This window comes from Strix uralensis, chromosome 32 (genome assembly GCF_047716275.1).
Source record: "Strix uralensis isolate ZFMK-TIS-50842 chromosome 32, bStrUra1, whole genome shotgun sequence".
NCBI lineage: Eukaryota > Metazoa > Chordata > Aves > Strigiformes > Strigidae > Strix > Strix uralensis.
In genome coordinates, this window is record NC_134003.1 from 1,675,368 (window position 1) to 1,696,164 (window position 20,797).

Here is a 20,797-nt window from a genome sequence, read left to right on the forward strand (position 1 = left end):
AGCGTCTGACTTAATAACATGTTCTGACTGATAGAGCAAACTCCCTGGGGAAGAAAAGGACAGGGTAAATCCAGAGCAGCAGGGAAGATTTTGAGGAGCCTCACAGCCTTGCACAGATGCTGTGTCTGAGAAAATGGACTCTGACCCAACCTTGGTGTCCTCAGAGGTGTTTGGACTGCAAATACTAACATGGGTGAGTGCTGGAAAAGGGATCATCTAACAAGGCCTGAGTAATGAAAGGGACATTGACCAGATGAATAAACAGCAGGAAGATAACTTGGGAGGGGCAATTATTGGTCTTCAAGCTCAAAAGAGAGAGGCTTATCTTGGATCTTCTCCTTTCCATTGCTCTGAGTTAGTCATTAAAATCATAACAATTGTGAGCTCTCACAATTTGCTTCATTCTAACACCTGTATGTGGATGAAGATGAAGCCACCAGCGTTTCTAATAGAAAAATGCTGCTTTTGCTGCTGCGTTTCTTTCTTCTCTTGTTGTTTTACAAAAAGCAAAAAAAAAGTGTATTTTTTTTTATTTCCTCAAAAACATTGGGTATTCTTTTTTCCTATAATGTTTTTCTCAGTCCCTGGCTTGCAAGAAGGATGTCCTCCCAGCTAAACCAGCAGCAGTCAAGCAAGCAGCCCCTCTGCCACCTGCAGTAAGCAAAACCACGCTAGAGCCAGCACCCGTCCCACAGCAGTGGCAGAGCCAGACACAGCAACAGGCAAAAAGAAAAGAAACCTGAGGAGCTTTTTACATCAAACCCAGAAGCCAAGAAATGCCCATCACCAGCCAAGACACCACAATCCCTCATTTCTGTGCTGCACTTGGAGCAACAGCAAAACCAAAAGCCAAGTCAATGGCCTCCGAAGCCAAAGTAGCTCCTGTATATGGAAAGTGATGGCAGAGGAACAAAATCTGCCATGGTAACTTGACATTCTCATTGCTGGAGTGATAGAGGCTCTGCTACATAGATTTCACAGCTTCTGGAGCTGGGTGCCTCGGTGACCACATGCTGCTTCCCTATTTAGAGCAGAGGTGCTGGCGGTCCCTGGAGCTGTGCTGCTGGGGGCTCTGTGCCTTTGACTTAACATCTGGTGCTGCTGCAGAGGGGACAGCTGTGGCTGTGATCAAATTGTGAGTTCAAACCTCAGCACCAAGGCTTCTCTCCCATTAGAAGCCCAGCTAATGGATGGAGCTAATGGATATGATTCTGGGGAGAGAGAAAGTTGTGTTGAAACTCCACAGCTCAGCTTAAGTGTTTTAAAAGTCACCAGGGCTATTATGATCATGTAGTCAGATTTTCTACAGAGACTAACCTCCACTGAGCCTGGTAGCAGCCAGAACAAAGAGGTGTGTGGGGCCAGTAATTGCAGAACAGCAAGAGTTCATTAAGTAATAAAACACTTTTAAAATGAAGCAAGAAGGAGTCCAAGTGAGGAGTGTTTCATTCTAATGCATGAGGGGTTAGTATTTTGCCTTCAGTGCTATTAAATCACTGAAATAGTGAGACTGCGAATTTAGTGCTTGCTGGGCTAATAATATGTTAAGTTTTATTATCTGCAGCCTGTATGCTGCTTTCTAATTACAAGTCTGATACAATAAAAGTGCGATCTCTGCTTATTCTCTTGTGTTGCCTTTATTCTCCACCTTCCCCTCCCTGCACGCACCTTACTGCCCTGCAGCGATCGACTGAGCAGACTCACTCTCCTGTGAAGAACCTGACGTGCAGCCCCGCTACCGTTTCAGTGCGTGTTCTCAATGCCCAGAAGCACGTGTACATGTGAGCAGCTGGAATCAGACACTGGCTTTTACAGGCTGTGGTGGGGCTGCAAGGAGCATTGGCAACTCAGATTTAACTTCGTGCCATGGTACAATAAGGAGCATTCAGACATTAGGGGTCTATGACACAAATGCGTTGGGCTGGGTCTAGCTCACAGGCTGCCAATTTAAACTGTTTTCCTGGAGAGAAAGGGCATCTGAAGGCAGTTTCCCAGCTACCAGTATCTGGTTCTGCAAGGCTGTTGCAGGAGGTGGTTGCGTGTGTGAATGCTGCGCTCTAGTGGTTTGTAGAGCTTGGAGGAAATGTTCATGCCTTGTGAGTCTAGAGGATATGGCCATGCCTTGGTGAGGCTGGAGGACATGGCCATGCCTTGCAAGTCTGGAGGACATGGCCATGCCTTGGTGAGGCTGGAGGACATGGCCATGCCTTGCGAGTCTGGAGGACGTGGCCATGCCTTGGTGAGGCTGGAGGACATGGCCATGCCTTGGAGAGACCAGAGGAAATGGCCATGCCATGGTGAGGCTGGAGAAAACAGCCATTCCTTGACAAGACTGAAGGAAATGGCAATGTCTTGGCAAGACTGGAGGAAATCGCTGTGTCTGGGAGCGACTGGAGGAAATAGCTGTCCCAGCTTCATGCCGGTATTTCTCTAAGGCAAATCTGTTTCTTCAAGGGAAGACTCTCTCATGTAGTCTAACACATGTAGCGTTCTTCACTATGCACTAGTTTTAAAGCTTAACAACTCCCCACTGCAGATCCCTCCTGCTTTACATCTCTTTGCTTAGTTTATTGGTATTTTTTTGTTACTGTTAATGGAGCAAGGCTATTTTTACATCACTTGAGGTTTCAAACCAATATCCCAAATCACACCTAGCCAATTTACCTTGTTTCATAGAATCATAGAATGGTTTGGGTTGGAAGGGACTTTAAAAATCATCTAATTCCAACCCCTCCTGCCATGAGCAGGGACACCTTCCACTAGCCCAGATTGCTCAAATCCTCGTCCAATCTGGCCCTGAACACTTCCAGGCAGGGGACATCAATAACTTCTCTGGGCAACCTGTGCCAGTGTCTCACCACCCTCACAGGGAAGAATTTCTTCCTTGTATCTAATCTAAATCTACCCTCTGTCAGTTTAATGCCATTACCCCTTGTTCTATCACTACATGCCCTTGTATAAAGTCCTCTTAATCTTTCCTGTAGCCCCTTTCAGTCCTGGGAGGCCGCTCTAAGGTCTCCCCGGAGCCTTCTCTTCTCCAGGCTGAATACCCCCAACTCTCTCAGCCTGTCCTCACAGGGGGGTGCTCCAGCCCCCCGAGCATCTTCGTGGCCTCCTCTGGCCCCACTCAAGCAGGTCCGTGTCCTTCTGATGTGGAGGTCCCCAGAGCTGGACCCAGCACTGCAGGGGGCATCTCATGATAGCGGAGTAGAGGGGGAGAATCCCCTCAGAATCCCCTCCCTCGACCTGCTGGCCATACTTCTCTTGATGCAGCCCAGGACATGGGTGACTTTCTGGGCTGCAAATGTACATGTTGAGCTTCTTGTCAAGAAACACCCCCAAGTCCTTCTCTGCAGGGCTACTCTCAATCCACTTTGTGCTTTGCACAAGTCCAGGTAGATGACATCTCTCTCTCTTCCCTTACCCACCAACCCCATCGTAGAAGGCCACAAAAGTTTTCAGGCATGATTTGCCCTTAGTGAAGCCATGTTGGCTGTCACCAATCACCTCCTTATTTTCCATGTGCCATGTGTTTCTTCTATACTTTTTTTTGACTGGGATGTTCTGCCAGATTTCTATATTTGGAGCAGTCAGGGAGCTTTGGATTCCTGGTGCATTGGCTCATGCTCCAAAATTGCTGCACTGTGACGGTGCTCCTTTGCATTCCTGACTTATTAAAGGGAAGGTGGTGGATTCCCTAGTGTCTAACCTGGCATCGTCTCCAGGATGTTTTTCAGCTTGCCTCTTCGTACTTCTCAGTGCCACAGCCCTGTTTTAACTTTTTTCCCACCTTCATCTCGTGCTGTTTTCCAGGTTGAGTCAGACATGTTAAAAAAACACAGGAGATTTTCTTAGCTGAGAACCAATGCAGGGAAGGGCTGGCTTGTGGGGAGAAGGTGGATACTACTAGGATATGCACGGATGATGACAACAGAAGCACGCATTTTTGACAGGCATTTTCATGTGAAAGTGAAACACTCATTAAATTGTTACATAGTGAAAGTCTCCAAAGTTGCTATGCTGCCAAAGTTAAAATGGATTTCTGGGGTTTTTCTTTCTTTCTTTGATTCTGTAGTTTTGGAGTGTACTGATTAAGAGGGTTTAGATACATTGTTTTACAGACATTACTGGGTATTAACATGAAAGACAAGTCATTGTTGTGATCAAAAAATTAAACTTCACCTGGGCTTTCAGTAAATTAGGCAGGTACACATGGGGTTTCAGTCAAGTACGGAATGAAATAAGGATTTGTTTGAAGGTTGGGGCAGTGCCTGCATCCAAACTAGAATAAAAATACTATAAATGTGAACTGCTCACTTTGGTTGACAGGGAGGATCACACCTACGGCCTTTGGAACCAAAAAGCAATGAAGAGTTATGGCTTTGGATCAAAGAACCAATTTATGAAGGAGAGATGCCACAACAAAGTCACAATTCTTGTGGTTCAGGCAAAGATGAACACACTCAGTGCTGACCAGCAAGGGTCAGGATTTGTTCTTGCTGGAGAAGCCTATGGTAAAGGGAGCATCTCACCCTCTGTGATTCTTGCCTGGTGTGGGGCATAGTTGTCCAAGAGTTCCTAAACTTTATTATTGTTTCATTACAAAATTATTTATGGACCTTTTCCTTTGTCTCAAAAACCAGCTGGGCAGAGCCATTTCTCTAGTTCACAAGAAACCACTGTTTTTAATAAACATACTCAGGAACTGATCCCCTTGGGGTGGGTTTCATCTCAGCCAGTGCTAGATGTCGGTGGGGCTGAGCACTCTTCTGCGCTGGTCCCCCTCAGCTCTCCTTGTAGTCAGCAGGAAGAATTTGTCACTTTGAGGGGATATTTCATGTGACAACATACACATGAAAACATTGATTAGATCTTCTGTGACTTCAAAAAATTAATCTCTAACTAGTTTCTTTATTCTGGGCACCGCGCGGTAAGAAGTTGACTCACTGAGAAAGTCACCCGCAGGACCGGAGGAAGTTTATCTGCTCCTGGTGTTTTTTGTGTCCTGTTGTGCTGCCAGTCACAGCTTTGACAGCTGAGCTGGTTGTGCAAGGGCTGCAATCAAGTGTGACTGTAGCTCATCTTTTCCGCTCATCTGGAAGTCACTGGATGGTGTATTCCCATTGCTCTGATAACAAGTGATTGCGTTGGGATCACGGGAGCATCGGGACTACGTGAGCTAAAATTGAAGTTCTCTATGGATGATGAACTGCACCCACCCAAGGGGGTGATTAGAACTTTACTAGGAGGTCCTGTTTTTCCTCAGAGGATGCAGTGCCCTGTGTCCAGCCTTCACACACAGCTGACCCCGGGGCCGGGCACTGCAGGGCAGATGAGAAGCGCTGCCGGCTCTAACCAGGGATTAAAGCTAGAGAAGGACACGGAGCGGTCAGTGTAGCTCCCACGGCATGAAGCCAATGCCATGTGTGTATGGAAAGAGGCTGAGTGATGGGATGGCCCAATTTCCAGGGAACCACCAGGACATTTCCAGGGACTGTGAAGCCTGACTTCCAGTGGGACCTCTGGAAAGCCATTACTGCATATTACTGGGTGCACTTCTGCCTTGCAAAACCCCTGAGGCTGGGGATGCCACTGCTGCTGCCTCTGCAAATACCATTCAGTCTTACCATGCCGGGAAGGATTATACAAAAGGTAATTACTCTTACTATGGGGAGCTGACATTCAGCTACTCATCCTCAGGGATGAGTACACTGAGGCTAGTCACTACGAGTGTTGCACACAGGACAGCTTTTGCATAGGAACTAATAGGATATGTCGTGGGTACCTCATACCTTCAAGGCACATTTAGTAGCTATATAAAAGCTCTCCTTCTATTAGGGCTCACTGGTCACATCACAAAGCTGTTCTCACCAGGGAGCTGGGTAAGTCTGTTTTTTGCTGAGCTTCTGTAGCTGCTGAAATGCAGATTTATTTCTGCTTTTTTACATATAAAAAATGCTCTATGGGAAAAGTTTTTAAAACTAATTTGTTTGAATTGCTGTGTTGGAGTGGGAGCGCACTCTCAGTGTCTGCAGCTGGGCATCTGTGTCCAGGAGACACTCCTGAAAAATGTGGGGAAAGGTCGTTAGCAGTAATTGTGGTGCTGCTATTGTTGTTTGCTTTTGGGGGGGCTGACGACAGTCAGAGTAGATTTGGTGTGTCAGGGAACATAATGCTAGAAGAACTGCTAGCAGGTTTGTGTTCAGTTGTGGTATCGCTACCCTTTAATTGGCTTTGGTTCCCTAATGAGCATGAACTTTGTGATGCCGGGACTGAACTGTGAACCTCTGCCTGCCCACGGTGTGACAGGATCACCAAGCAGCAGTGCCTTGGGTGCTCTTTGCCTCTCCTGCTATGGCAGATGTGGCCAGAGGTTCAGATCTTGTTTCTGGCTTGGGCTTTTTTCTTGATGCATCAGCAAGAGGTCAGAGGCAGTCACCAGCTGAAAACAGGAGGGCAAAACTGGATTTAATGATTGAAAGGCAGCTCTGAGATCGGCCATTCCTCTGCTGACCTCGAAGATCAGTTCTCCCTTGTGGAGGTCCGGGTGATGGAGACAGAGTTGCAGTCTGTGGAGATGTTTAGTTCTACGTGTCTCTGAATTTCCCCACTGTTAGACTTAGTGCCGTGCTTCAGAGTTAAAAATGATGGGTTGGGTTCTCGGCTACTGCTGGTGTGGTTTTAAGACTGTGGCATAGGCAGGACGTGTCTTCGGCGCCCTGTGAAACGAGGCACTCCTGCGGTGTGGCCAGCAGCAGAACCGCAAGAAACACACCCAGGTGCCTCTCTAAAGACTCTGCTTTCTCATGTGTCCTTCCAGTCCTGCCCAAACCTCACCAAGATGTCGTGCTACCTACATCAGTGCCTCCCTCCTGTCTACCAGAACCCCATCCCCATCAAGTGCCCGCCGATGTACACCACCAGACACCTGCCAGTGCCTACCTGGCACTCGACACTGTGCACCCCACAGTATGTGACCCCCTGCATCCCCCGGCAGCGGATCATGTCCTCCAGCTTCTCTCAACAGCAGTGTGTGACCAAGTGTGTGCCGCGGCAGCAGTACGCAACCAAATGTGTGCCGCAGCAGCAGCGTGTGACCCAGCGCATCCTACAGCAGCCGTGTATAACTCGGTGCGTGACAACCTGTGTGCCGCAGCAACAGTGTGCAACCAAGGGTGTGTCGCAGCAGCCTTGTGTGACCAAGTGTGTGCCGCAGCAGCAGTGTGCGACCACAGGTATGCCGCAAGAGTGTGCAACCAAGTGCGTGACCACCTATGCCCCCCAGCAGCAGTGCGAGACCAGGTGTGTGACCACATGTGTGCCGCAGAAACCGTACCTGACCAAGGGCATCCCACAGGAGCAGTGTGCCACCAAGTGCATCCCGCAGCAGTGTGTGACCACGTACAGCCCGCAGCAGCAGTGTGCCACCAGGTGTGTCACCACGTGTGTCCCGCAGCAACGTGCGACCAAGTGTGTTTCATACCAGTTTGTGACCTCTTGTGCCCCGCAGCAGTGTGCCACCACGAATGTCCCGCAGCAATGTGCAACCAGGTGTGTGACCAAGTGTGTCCCGCAGCAGCAGTGTGCCACCAAGGGTGTTACCATCTGTGTCCCACAGCAGTGTGAGACAGCTTGTGTCCCACAGCAGCAGTGTGTGACCAAATGTGTCCCACAGCAGCAGTGTGTCACCAAATGTGTCCCACAGCAGCAGTGTGCGACCAAGTGTGTCCCACAGCAGCAGTGTGTCACCAAGTGTGTCCCACAGCAGCAGTGTGCGACCAAGTGTGTCCCACAGCAGCAGTGTGCCACCAAATGTGTCCCACAGCAGCAGTGTGCGACCAAGTGTGTGCCACAGCAGCAGTGTGCCACCAAATGTGTCCCACAGCAGCAGTGTGCGACCAAGTGTGTCCCACAGCAGCAGTGTGCCACCAAATGTGCCCCACAGCAGCAGTGTGTGACCAAGTGTGTCCCACAGCAGCAGTGTGCCACCAAATGTGTCCCACAGCAGCAGTGTGTGACCAAGTGTGTCCCACAGCAGCAGTGTGCCACCAACTGTGTCCCACAGCAGCAGTGTGCGACCAAGTGTGTCCCACAGCAGCAGTGTGCCACCAAATGTGTCCCACAGCAGCAGTGTGTGACCAAGTGTGTCCCACAGCAGCAGTGTGCCACCAAATGTGTCCCACAGCAGCAGTGTGTGACCAAGTGTGTGCCACAGCAGCAGTGTGCCACCAAATGTGTCCCACAGCAGCAGTGTCAGTCAGGTGGAGTAAAAATTTCAAGTCACTCTAAAAAGTACTGCTCTGCGTCCAAATGGCCCTGGTAAAAAGGAGCAGGGGAAAGGAAGGTCCACAGAAAAAAAGCGAGGCACAGCTTTGGGGCAGGGGTTATTTAGCTCCTTGTACCACCTGCCAACTAGTTCCTATTGCTTAAGTCTGCTTTATCTCTGTTTCCCCTGTAGCTCAGATCTATTTTGGGCCAGGGTGTGATACAATTTCCATTGCTGCACTCCAGGTGCCTGTGGCTTGTACCTTGATCTGCTACGAGGCATAGTTTAGTGAGATTCTCACCTAACTGAAATGAACAGTGATTTTTAAAAAAATTTAAAAAAAAAAAAGAAAAAAAGAAATAGAAATCTTTAAGGAGACCAGATCACAAGAGCATCAAGAGGATTAGCAGTGTGGCTGGTGGAGGGCTGGCCCATGCTTGGCTCCAGGTTTAGTCCTGGCCTTGGAAGACAATGTTCAGGTTAACTTGGGTTCCACTAGGCTGTGAGTGCTCCAAAACAGCTGTTTTCACTCACAGATTTGGAAGCCAAATGTAATTTGCTGAGCAAACGGTATATGAATCTTACTCCAATGGCCTTCATTTCAGAAGGTGGCCAGAAATCCTTGCTGCTTTAAAACACTGACTCTGCGCTGACTTCAGTAGAGTCCTCAAACAAGACAGGATTTCTGTCTCGGTGAAGTTGGTTCTTGCTGAAATTTTATACATGGAAGTTTTTATTCACTTGGTTGCTTTAATTAATACTGAGAACACAACTTGAAACAAAAGAAAGTCTCTGAGATAACACTGAAAGTTGTAGCATGACTATTTTATAAATGTTTGAGCTATAAAAGCTATTAACTATATTCTTTATGCTGCCTGAAGATGTGTACTCTACACTGTATTGAAAACATATATATATATGTATATATACATTATACATATATATATATACTGAAATAAATATAGTTGTCTGACCTCAGATTAAATATCTTGTCTTTTTGCCCTCTGGTGGTTCTTTATTAAATACAGTGAACTCTTGTCTGAAAAATACAAAAATCCTGTAACATGCCCTATCATTAGGAAAATGAGTAGTAGCTCACGCTAAGTAGCTCATACGTATTTGGAGGGCAAAAACAAGTGTTGCAAGACAAAGAGGAGGGTGTGACTGGGGCCAGGACGCTGCCCCGCATTCTGCCCTGCTCCACCCTCGCTCGGTGACCTTGGGGTGCCACCGCGGGCTGCCCTCTGAAGGCAAAGAGGTGGCAAGACCTGTGCATCTAGCAATGGTGAGGTGGCATCTGGGTGCTTCCCCAGGGTGCTCAGTGGGTCATGGGGGAGCAGACCCCTTTTACACCTTCTCCTGAATGTCCAGTGACGATGCTTTGGCCTAGAGAGGCAACATGCAAGAGCAGCAGTGACCGTGGCCCTTCTTCCACCACGCAGAGCCAGGGATGCTCTCACAACCCAACGTTTTGTGCCTTTAAAACCAAGAAATGAGCCATGGTGTGGCCTTCTGAGGAGCTGTCACATCATTGTGGCTTTCCCATAGGAGCCAGAGCCCAGGGGATCATTAGGAAAATCCTCATGAGTGGTGGGTGGCCGGGTGGCACAGAACCTCATCTCACAGGGGTGGAGTGGCTGCCTGAGCACGGGGCTTGTTTTGGAGGTGGTTGCAATGGAGTCTGGTTCTGACCCTGGCTCTGACTCACGCTGCGCCACCAAGTGACCGCAGTGCAATGTACCTCAGTTTCCCCTGTGATTAATTGGAAATAATAATACCCCCACAACAATGTCCCATGCGGCACTGTGCGTCTCTCTGAGATGAAAGGACTTTACAGATGCTAATTAAGAACATTTGGATGACAAGGCACGATGTTATCATCGGGTTAATATTTCGCTACCTGCACTGGAAACACTAAACTGAATATTAGCATTCCTTGAAGGCCACTTGGTCTGGAGCTTTCCCAGGAACTGGATTTATGGAGCTTATAAAAATTGTATTAATCTACTTACCTGCTCTCTGACTCCAGCTTGATTCCTAAAACCTTGGGTCAGATCATTTACCATGAAAAAGGGCGTTGTGGTTCGGGGGAGTGAAATGCAATGAAAGTTAGAGAGATCCAGGCTGGATTCAGTGCTTTTGTCTTCAGTTGTGGAAAATGAGACAAGCCTAAAGAAAACATTCTTCCCTTTGGTTTTTGTAGGTCTCAAAATGTTGGCATCAACTGGAAAAATATGCACTCTGTATTTTTTTCCATGGTATTGAGTGTGACTTTTTTGTTGGAAAATCAGAAATGTAAACAACAAACCTACCTTCAGGCTTCTGGATTTTCTAGTGAAAACAGAAATAGAAAATTTACTCTGTGGTTCATAATCCGGAGATCAATATTCTGCTTCAAATCACAGAATCATAGAATCACTTTGGTTAGAAAAGACCCTTAAGATCATCGAGTCCAACTGTAGATCTACCACTGCCAAGTCCACCAGTAAACCATGTCCCTGTGTGCCATGTCCACACGTCTTTTAAATCCCCTCAGGGATGGTGACCCAGCAGCATCCCTGGTGCTTCATATCAGTGAGAAATTTTCCACCTGCTCCCTTAAAAGTTAACTTATTTCAGCTCTTTTTATTTCAATGTGTGAGACCTCACCTGAATTCCCAGCATGCTGGAACCCGATTCATAGGTGTCAGATTCACATTAAAGGAAAAGGGCCTTCGCTTATGCAGATATGACTACGTAAAAATGCATTCCCTGTTGGCACTTACACTCATGCCACTGTTAATTTTACCTTGGGTTTATTTGTGACATAAATAGGGAACAAAAGCAGGAATGGCTGGTGCAGAGACTGTGCAGCAGAGCAGGAAATGTGATTTGTGTTTTCAGGACATGAGCCTGGTTTGATTCAGGCGCTTTTGCCCAGGCCGCCCCAGTGCTCCTTCTTGTCCCTTCTCCCCTTTGTTGTGCCGGAAAAGCGTCACCTCTTTCAGCAGGTTATTCACTTCATGGTATGTCTTTTTAGTAGCTGTCTTGCCCTTAGCCCAAGGCTTTCTCAGTCCCAATCATCCATTTCTTCCCTGGGTTCCTTCTGTAAGTGAAGGAAGTCTGCATGCCACAGTAATTATGGTCTGCAAAAAGCTGCCGAGAGTCCTTCCTGGATGACGTTTTCAAAGGCTCCGAAGGGACTTATGCAGGCAGCTCCCATGGAAACGAGGAGTCCCTTGAGCAGTCCCTTTGGTGGTCTCAACTGCCATCTTTTTCTGGGTGGAAAGGTGCGTTTTAGTGGGATTTGCAATGGGCAGGCAGGGACGCTTTGGCACTGTGCATGGGGATTCGTAGCGTGAGGGCCGTGAGCAGCACATGCACAGGGTGTCCTTGGCCTGCCGGAGGCTTCACTGGTTTGGCACGTTGGATCAGGAGGCTCCCCCTCACAGAGCTCACAGGTGAAGCAGATGTCTCGGCAGTGCCAGGCAGTGATGGCAGCCCCGCAGAGCGAGGACAGCCATTCCCGCCGGCACGAAGCTGCACGTGGCTCGGCCAGGACTGGCAGGCAATTAGAGCATCACCCAGTCAAACCGCCTCACTCCCCTAGGGCACTTATTCACTGTATAAAAGCTCTGCCATCGCGGGGCTCTCCTAGGCACTTCTCTCCGGTTGTTCTCACTGATGAAGTGGGTAAGTCTGGCTTTTAATGAAGCTCCTGAAATGCTGTTTTATTCCTGGGTGGCCAGAGCAGGCAGAGGTCTTGCCTGTGTACTTGTGGAGAAGCATCCTCTGGGGGATGCTGCCTTCAGCACCGGCGTGTGCGGCTCTAACAGCTGGAGCATCTCTTCTGTGCTAAACTGAAGAATATTGGGAAAGCAATTCCAGATGGACTGTGAAGTCAGGAGTGGGATTTGTGGGCTTTTCTACGCTTTCTGTTAGTTCTAGTCCAAAGGAGGCTATTGACTACATAAAGGGCTCGATGCTGGCAGGAGTCAGATATGAGCTTGCACACGAAAAGGCATCTCTAAAGGAAGTGGAAACATTTGTTGCCGTTTTATGGAATTTAAACAAAGCAACTTTTCAGATAATAGGAAGAAGCTGACCAACTTCAGTGCCAATGTGAAAGTCAGCAAAGAGACTCTCTAGCTAAAGCTGAACATGTTAAAATTTCTAACGATAAAAATAAGTCTGAGATGCAAACAACCCCCTGGAAGCAAATAGTCCCCCCTACTTTAGAAGCTTTTTATCTTGATGAGCATCACCAGATTGTATGCATTGTATAGGTAGTAGTAGCAATTGTTGTCATTGTTTTTCAAGGGGTTGTTTTTATTAGTAGATGATTATTGTAATTGTAGTGATAATAAGTTTTCCTAATGATAGTAACACACAGCATTGTTATTGCTAATAGTCACCCAGTGATAGGCTTTTGGAAGATAAAACATCTTACTGTAATTATAGACAGAATTAGGAGCGTTCAGAATATGCAGTTTCTTTAGTCGTCAAATTATATGCCTTAATCTCCAAACAGTATTGAAATGAAAAGACCATTTTCAATCAGAGTACGTTTCACATGTCAGTGCTTCCAGTACCTGTTGTGCTCAAAATAATCCTGTTTGTTAAAACTCAGAAAACTCCCTGAAACTGGTGTTTTCTGGTGTGGGGACTGAAGTGGAATGGTTTCTCCTATGAGTCCCAGGGCCAAGGCAAAGTGAGACACTTCACAGTGGTTTCAGGAGGAAGCTGTGGGCCCCCAGACGGTGCCATCTCGTCCCTTCCCCAGGGATGGGGTCTCAGCTAGACTCCCCTTCGTGCTGCTCACACAGGGGCTGCCAGGGTGAGGTTTCACTGTCAGAGTTGCTATGCCAGCCATTTTGACAGTGAGTTTTCAGGTTATTGTAACAAAATCAGGACCCTATGGCTTGGTATGACTGTAGTGCAGGACTGGAGGCTGCTTTAAATGGGTGTAATTCTTTCAGCTGAGTGAAACTTGGCTAGTTAACACCAACTGAGATTTTGCCTTGATAGCATCTCCTTTCTGCTATGGTTTCACCAAATGCTTAGAAACAATCCTGTTGTATTTCCTCTTTATTTTTCTTGAAGATGCCTACACAACAGTACAAAGCCAGGACTGCAAGGCTTGCAGAGGCAGCAAAGCTGACACTATGGTAGCGAGGTCAGAGCCTGTAATTGCATGCTGCCAGCCCAGCAGACCCCTGTGGGACCGTGAATCGGCAGGCAGGCAGGTTGTACGTGCTGAGCTCCGTGCTGCAACAAACCTATCCTTACCCTCAGCTAGCTAATTTAACCTCAGTTTGGGTTTGCCCGCGTGAACTGCAGCCACACCTGGGTATTACAGCATGGACACACCTTTAATTTTGGCTTGCCTTTAATCTCTGGTTGCTCGGGAGTTGCAGAACGTAAACTTGAAAGGATGTCCCAGTGGTGACACAGAAGGTTTCCCGGAAGTAAGATGGAGGGTCATAATGTCACTTTTCCTTGGTGAAATGCTTTGATGGACACTTAGCTGGTCTTTGAAGGGCAGCATGAAAACTCCCCAGTTTGCCTGGCTCCAATCCCTGATTGTTTCCGGGCTCTTAAGAGAAGGGTGTGGGGGCAGGAGCTGAGAGCAGCCTCTCCTCTCGTCACCTCAGTTATCACAGCTCGGTCTTGAGTTACTGAGAGCCCCTGACCTTCGTGAGAGCTAGTGTGTGGGCTTGCCGTGTTGAGACAGCCATGGGGAAACTCCAAGTCCTACATCACAAAAAATATCCAATGCCTATGTGAACTGTCTGTCTTTTTCTTGTTTCTTTCAGACATAAGTGCCTTGCATGACCATGCACTACTATGGGGAGCGATATAAACACTTGTACCTGCCGGGATCAGGCTATATCACTGAAAGCATCCAGCAGTGCACGCCCCAGTCCGATGTGTGCAGTACCACGTGCCACCCAGTGAGCGTGATCAAGAGCCCGATGCCGAGATGGCAAAGCTACACACAACCTTTCACTTATGTGTGCCCGCAGCCAAGCATGAGCCAGACATCCCTGCTGTCTTGCCAGCCCTATGTACAGCAGTGTGTCCTGCTGTACCCTGAGCCTTGCGAGACCACTCGCCTTCTGCCCTGCAGGAAGCCCAGCCTGAAGCTGAGCACAATGCAGAGTTTCCAGCCCTGTGAGACCAGCTGCTCTGAGAAAAAGCGTGTAGCCAAGAGCCTCCCACCATGTGCACCCAGGTGCCCGGAGCCGGGCAAACTCAAGTTCCCACCGTGTGGGATCAAGTACTCGGCCTCGTGCAAGGACGAATGCAGGTCGCAGAAGATCTCCAAATGCTCGACGCAGCGGTGCGGCACGGAGCTCCGGTCCCTGCAGGGGATGACCAGCGGCTATTCCCTGCCATTGAGGGGTGTCATTGAGTGCCCCCCGCAGCAGTGCATAACGCAGGAGTGCGTGAGCGGGTTCCCCCACCAGAAATGCATGAAGGGCTACCCGACACAGGAGTGTGTCACCACCTACTCCTCGCAGCAGTGTGTAACCAAGCCACAGCCACACGTGCCCAAGTGCCCCCCTGGGCAGGGAATAAAGGAGTGCTCCTCGCACCATCACGCAGTCAAATGCTCGCTGCCGCAGGAGGGAGGCAAGCACAAGAGCTCGTCGACACAACACTTGAGCAAGTCCAAGTGCCACTACCCACGGGCCACCCAGCACTCGACGCAGCACCATGCAGGGGGCGTGAAACGTTCAAGCCACTCCAAGAAGAGTCGCTGTGCTTCAAAATGGCTGTGCTAAAAGAGATAAAGGAGTAGTTGTGAAAACAACAAGCTATGTAGCTGAGGTGTGAGGTTATTTTTCTCCCCGTTCCCATTCCTAACCCCCAAAGAAGCTTTGGCCTTATTTTACCCCTTATTGTATCCATGTTAAACTCGTAGAGTGCATTGCCTTCCTTTTGTGACCACACTTCAATTATTCCTGCAACAGAAAAGCTGTTAGTGAGAAGTTAAGTAACTCTGAGCAGGTGCTCAGGCTTTGAACTTCAAACCGATAGAACTCTGTTACAGTGTTCACACCCTGAGAGGTTTTTGCTGTTACTGGATCAATCATATTCCCCTGTTGTACCAGTCATATTAAACTCAGGTTGTAGCTGGATTCCTGCTCTCTGTCTGATTTATTTTCCATTTTTAAAAACTGTTTCTAATACCCACTACTGGACAAAATGATTCCCTGTTGTTATACCACTCTTTTGTGTAAAATAATGGCAGTAATCATGCTTTTAGGACTAGAAAGATTTACCATTTGTGGGAACAGATCTTGGTCTTGAAAGGTTACCCAGAGACATATTTAAAAGAAGCAGCACAGGGTGGTATTTAGAAGAAGGCTTGACTAAAGTAATGAGACTCATTAGCAGCCCTCAGACAGGAGTTTACTGTCTATCCAGGCTTAGCTCACCAGTGTCGCAGGGGAGCACACCCTGTTTGCATGTGGGCCACCCAGGAGAGCTTTCCATCCTCTACCCTGGGAGCAGGGCAAGCTTCCCCCAGGTGTCCCCTGCTCTGCAATTTTGGACAAACCACTGCTGAGCAGATTATGAAACGGGTTGTGTGGGACAGTCCCTGGCATAGCAGGAAGGAGAGAGGATGCTGCAAAAGGTCTCTTCTGATGCGGTGACCCTGAGCTGGCCTTGTCTGCATCGGACGGGTGATCAGCGTCAATAGTCTGTGGTTATAAAAGTGTAACCAGAGGGAAAACTAACTTTCAGTTCCAGCTGTTCTTTGACAATTACGTCTTCATAGACAGCAGGAAATAGTTATTGTGCTTGGTCAATATTTTGATTTCCTGGTATATATATGTAAGGGCAAAGGCCCAAAGCACGTGTCCTTACATACCTGCCCTACACCACAGTCTCTCCCAGGGGTGCTCCTGGGGAGCAGCAGGGAAGCAGAAGCTCTTGGCCACCATCTAAAGGTGCAGAGGGAGACCCAGCAGCTCCTCCCATCACTGCTTTGCTGTCTGGCTCTGCTCAGCCAGCTTCCTGGCAAAATCCCAGCTGGAAAACTGCCTCCTATCTCCTTGGCTTCCTCTGCAGCACCCCAAACAGACCAAGCAGGATTTCTATAGACTCCTTTTTCTAGTAAAGTGATAGATTTGTCTGTAAAAACAGAGCTACCAGCAGTCCTTCAGGATTAGGAGGAGTCTTGCTCCCCATGGGGAGAGAGATTTCATTTTAACTTCTGGTAAATCACTAACCCTGGAGAATTAAATGAAAAGAGAGGAAAGGCCTGAGTGAGTAACTCCCTCCTGACTACCTGACATGAGATCAAACTCTTTCTTATAGCAGGTCTATTAAAAACCTGGTTCGTCTCTACCCTTGCTCACCCCAGACATGCTCAGGACAGGTGGTGAGGCCTGGAGATGCCATTAGAGGGAGATGGAGGTTCACAATTAAGGATGAGGGTGGCACAGCCCAGGCCCAGGAGAAGTTCTCCCACCTGCATTTATCCCACTTGCATGGTTTAAAAGGCTCTGCTGATCTCAGTCACTCTTGGTCCTGAAAGGACCCAGACTCCCCTTCAGTTAGCATAGGGAAGATGGCATTGATCAGCAGAAAAGACTTTCCTTTGAAAAATCGAAGCTTCTGTTTCTGTGATTTTGCCTCTGATAAAGGAGTTACGCTGACATGATAGTATAAAAATCTGATGTCTCGGAGCAACCACTAAATGGTGCCTGAATTTTTACTGACTCTTTGCACGAGGATGATTTTTGTGCTCTCTTGTTCCCTCTCTCCTCCCACTACCTTCTCTGGCAGCAGTCTCTGCTCTCCCTTATCAAATGGATTAGTAGGTGGGATCTGCTCCTGGAGAAGTCATGAGCTCTGCAAAAAAGGGACCTGGTGGCCCAAAAGGTGACATGAGGCAGTGCTGCATCCTTGTGGTGGTGACAGCCAACTGCAGGCAGCACTGCCTAAGCCAGAGCACCAACCAGGGACAAGAAAAAAGTGTTGATTCCCCTCCTGCTGGCATCCAGAAGGCCACATCCAGACCTTCACGTGTGGTTTTGGGTGCTCAGCACAAGAGCCATGGACAGCCAGGAGCGAGTCCGATGGAGGCTGCAGGGTGGTCAGGGCACTGGGTGCAGGAAAAGAGAGGCTGGGAGAGCTGGGTATGTTTGCCCTGGAGAAGAAAACACTGAAGGGACAGTTTATTACTGCCTTCACTCACCAAATGAGTGTTTAGAGCAAACATGGGCTCCACTCTGAGGTGGAGAGTGACAGGGTGGGCTACAGAGCAGCTTTTTCTTTGTGGGGCTTACTTTGCACAGCCTTTCCATGCAACTGCTGTCCAAATCTGTTCTAGTGCAGGATCCCTCAGCTGGACAAACTCCACATTGCCCACGTTACCAAGAGGCATAAGATGTTTAGGGTTGTGTTTCTACTCCATTTTCCAAAGATCTTTGTGCAGAAGGCATCATAACTTCTAGAAATTAAATGGTAACCTTGCTGTATTTTCTTCCTACATGGAAGACTGGGAGGTCTAAATGAGTTTCCTGTTTGGAGTATTTGGATGCTCTGCAGGTAAAGTGGAATAGAAACAGGGATTTACATTTTTCCAGACATTTTTCTCATTTTTAAGAAAGAAGGGTATGATCAGAAATTGGTGCAGAAATCACCAAGAGATCCATAAACTACCTGAAATTGTTAAAGAATATGAAATACAGTTTTTAACATAAATTGCCAACAATTTCTAGCAACAGAGCTCAATAAAGTTATTCTCCTTCATGAGCTATGAATCTGGGGATAACTTTGTGTGAACTTTTCATTGTCTTTTGTGAGAGGATGGGGAAAATAATCCCGACAATTAGAGACCGGTGAGGTGAGGCTTCCATACAACAGGGAATGTCAAAACATTTCCAAAATATTCATTACTGCTTTATGCATGCAAAGTGTTTTATCTTTATGATATTGATAGTATGTTATCTGAGACAAACACCCCAGAGCTAATAGAAACTTTAAAATATGCATTTTTTGATGGAAATGTCTTAGTTGTTCTCATGAACAGGATGTTTTTTTCAAGTCTTGACAACTCAAAGTGTTTTGCATTTTCATTAAATAATGCATTTCTGTTTGCATTCAGAAGCAAACATTTTGAAATGGGTCAAAAGGCTTTGGCTAACCCTGCGAGAGTTGAAAACAAGACCCTCATCTCTGAGAATCCTCCTGAATCCTTGGGAAATCAGTGAGGGTCCACAAAATGCATCAATTCCTGTACATCAGTAGCCAAGTGATTAAAAACTTTTCCCCATACTTAAGTCTTCCTTGATGCACTTTTAGCCCATGACTTCTCTTGTCCTCAGCAGGTATAAATGGCAGCTAAATCAACTTGGCATCTACCTTTTATCTGCAGAAATTATTACCTTATCTCCTTCCAGTCTTCTCTTCCATAAGTGGGCATCCTTCAGAGGTGGTATTTCGTAGCCTTCTGATCACGCATGGTGATTGGAGCCAGACACTTGGCAGCTGGTCAGTACCTAGAGTATGCATGGGGATCCCCAAGCAGAATGACATCCTCCAGCTGAAGCTGTGACAACAGTCAGTGAAACAAAGGACAGAACACAAATAACCAAATCAGTTTCATTGTGGACAAAAATGGGGTACATGCAGCCTGCAAAATTCTGTTCTCCACTCCTCTCTTCTCAAAACCACCTACAGGGATGAACCCCATGGTGCCTCCAACGGAATGCTACAGTGGATTTAGGGGAATGAATTAAAATCCCACACCTAGCAACAGATATAACTGATATGGCTGCAATACATTGGTTGCTGTCTGCAAACCACTGCTCACACGGCCGATATTTAAGTCAAAGCTGAACAAACTGCAGTGAGTTGCACCCCCATGTTAACACAGACAGAAGTGGTAAAATCACATCAGCAACTAATTTAGACCATAAAAATATAATACAAAGGGAATCCCACAGCATGTAACAGTATGTACCATAGAAAATTGAATAATGCCGGTAAACAATTTAAAAATAATTATAGTAATTATAAGTGTTACACATGCGGGAAAAATTGTTTGGAAAGTAATTAAGACCTCATGCAAAAAGGTTGTCTCATCTTTCTGGAAGTTCAAGAAAGCATATAAAACTCAGAGGATTCAGGGCTCCTCCGGCCATTTCTCTTGACTTCTTCCTGGACAGCTGGTAAGTCCCATTCACCTCAATATAATTATATTGAGTAAAACGTTGCTTTAAAATGAGCTGGGGTTTAACAGACCATAATACTCTGCGGTTTCTAAAAATATGAATGGGACTGTTTCTTGAAAAGTCTGCTAGAAATTATTTAGTTGTATACTTGGACCATGTGCAGCCTTAAAAATGTATCTGTGGGGCCTGGTATCCTTATTAAAAAAAAAGTAGTGCAATTTTTTTATTATCAATTAACTGTATATAGCTACATGGTATCCAACATAAAAGTCATTTTAAGCTCTCTTCAGATAGAGTTTAGATAATATTATCAGAGAATCATAGAGTGGTTTGGGTTGGAAGGAATCTTTAAAGGTCATCTAGTCCAACGACCCTGCAATGAGCGGGGACATCTTCAACTAGATCAGGTTGCTCAATAATATTAGTGTTTTTTCATTAAAAAATTGGAGAAGATCGGAGATGTTCAAATTTGTTTTCCAAAGGTTTTTATTCATAAATCAGCAAGATTTAGTTTCCAAAGGGATAAGAAGGGACCAAAATCTTCTTGCCTCCTTCCTTTCCTGCCAGAATGATCATCTTTGCATCCAAAACACAGCTAGAACAGAGTTCAGTTCACTAAGAGTGATGTCTCCCCGGTTTTCAGTTGGCCATTCATGCAGGAGCCTCTCTCTTGGGGTTAAGACACCTTTATCATAGAACTATTAGGAAGAAGAAACTCTGCAGGGACAATTGTTTTCATATTCAGTGACTTCAGGGTTTTTCTGACGAGACCATCTGATGCTGAGAATTAACAGACATGAAAAGCTAGACAAGATGAGTAACTGGATCCCCCTTAACCTTTCCATCATAATTGGTGCACAGAAACAGGCATTTCACATGACTTATTTAAACACCTACCTCTGAATGAGCTTGACTGCACTCTGAAAGTACCTGTTTTTCTTCAGGGACATAAAAAAGTGTCTATAGGTAAACATCTACATTATGCAGTTTTTAACTTCAACAGATAAATCCCACAATATATTTTTGTAATTAGTTCCAGCTGAATGACCTAAAAGATGGATTCAGGATCTAGGCAAAAAGGTAGGCACCAAAAATCTCTATGAAGTTCTTGTCTCTGCTACAAATGGTCTCTGCAAACCATCTGGAAGTACCTGGAGGCAAGATTTTCCTAGGAGCTCAGGGGCTAGCATGCAGAATGGCACCGAAATCGGGTCCTTGCACCTCCTGTACAGCAGTTTCCAGCTTGCAGAGCTGGGATAATGATTTTTCCTCCCAGTTCTGCCTGACGCAGACTCGTTAGTCTGCACAAACCTCTCAGGACACTGATACAGTGCCCAGTGCAACCTCAGCAGAGGCA

The 20,797-nt window shown here is 46.9% G+C and overlaps 2 protein-coding genes across 2 annotated transcripts; both read left to right on the forward strand.

Moving 5' to 3' along the window:
* The first annotated feature begins 5,322 nt into the window (after window positions 1-5,322).
* LOC141936376 (uncharacterized) lies at window positions 5,323-9,235 on the forward strand. Its single transcript, XM_074853285.1, has 2 exons — window positions 5,323-5,652; window positions 6,821-9,235. Exons 1-2 carry the CDS (start codon window positions 5,449-5,451, stop codon window positions 8,321-8,323), a joined length of 1,707 nt encoding a protein of 568 aa, XP_074709386.1. The 5' UTR covers window positions 5,323-5,448; the 3' UTR covers window positions 8,324-9,235.
* Window positions 9,236-14,082: 4,847 nt separating this feature from the next.
* LOC141936342 (uncharacterized) lies at window positions 14,083-15,070 on the forward strand. The gene has a single exon (XM_074853219.1). The coding sequence runs from the start codon at window positions 14,083-14,085 to the stop codon at window positions 15,031-15,033; it is 951 nt and encodes a 316-aa protein (XP_074709320.1). The 3' UTR covers window positions 15,034-15,070.
* Window positions 15,071-20,797: the final 5,727 nt, after the last annotated feature.

Excerpts from the sequence above, each read along its gene's own strand:
- LOC141936376 (XM_074853285.1), top strand. The coding sequence starts at position 5,449 with ATGGGATGGCCCAATTTCCAGGGAACCACCAGGACATTTCCAGGGACT. Across the intron at positions 5,653-6,820 it reads CGGGAAGGATTATACAAAAG|TCCTGCCCAAACCTCACCAA; the intron begins GTAATTACTCTT and ends GTGTCCTTCCAG.
- LOC141936342 (XM_074853219.1), top strand. The coding sequence starts at position 14,083 with ATGCACTACTATGGGGAGCGATATAAACACTTGTACCTGCCGGGATCA.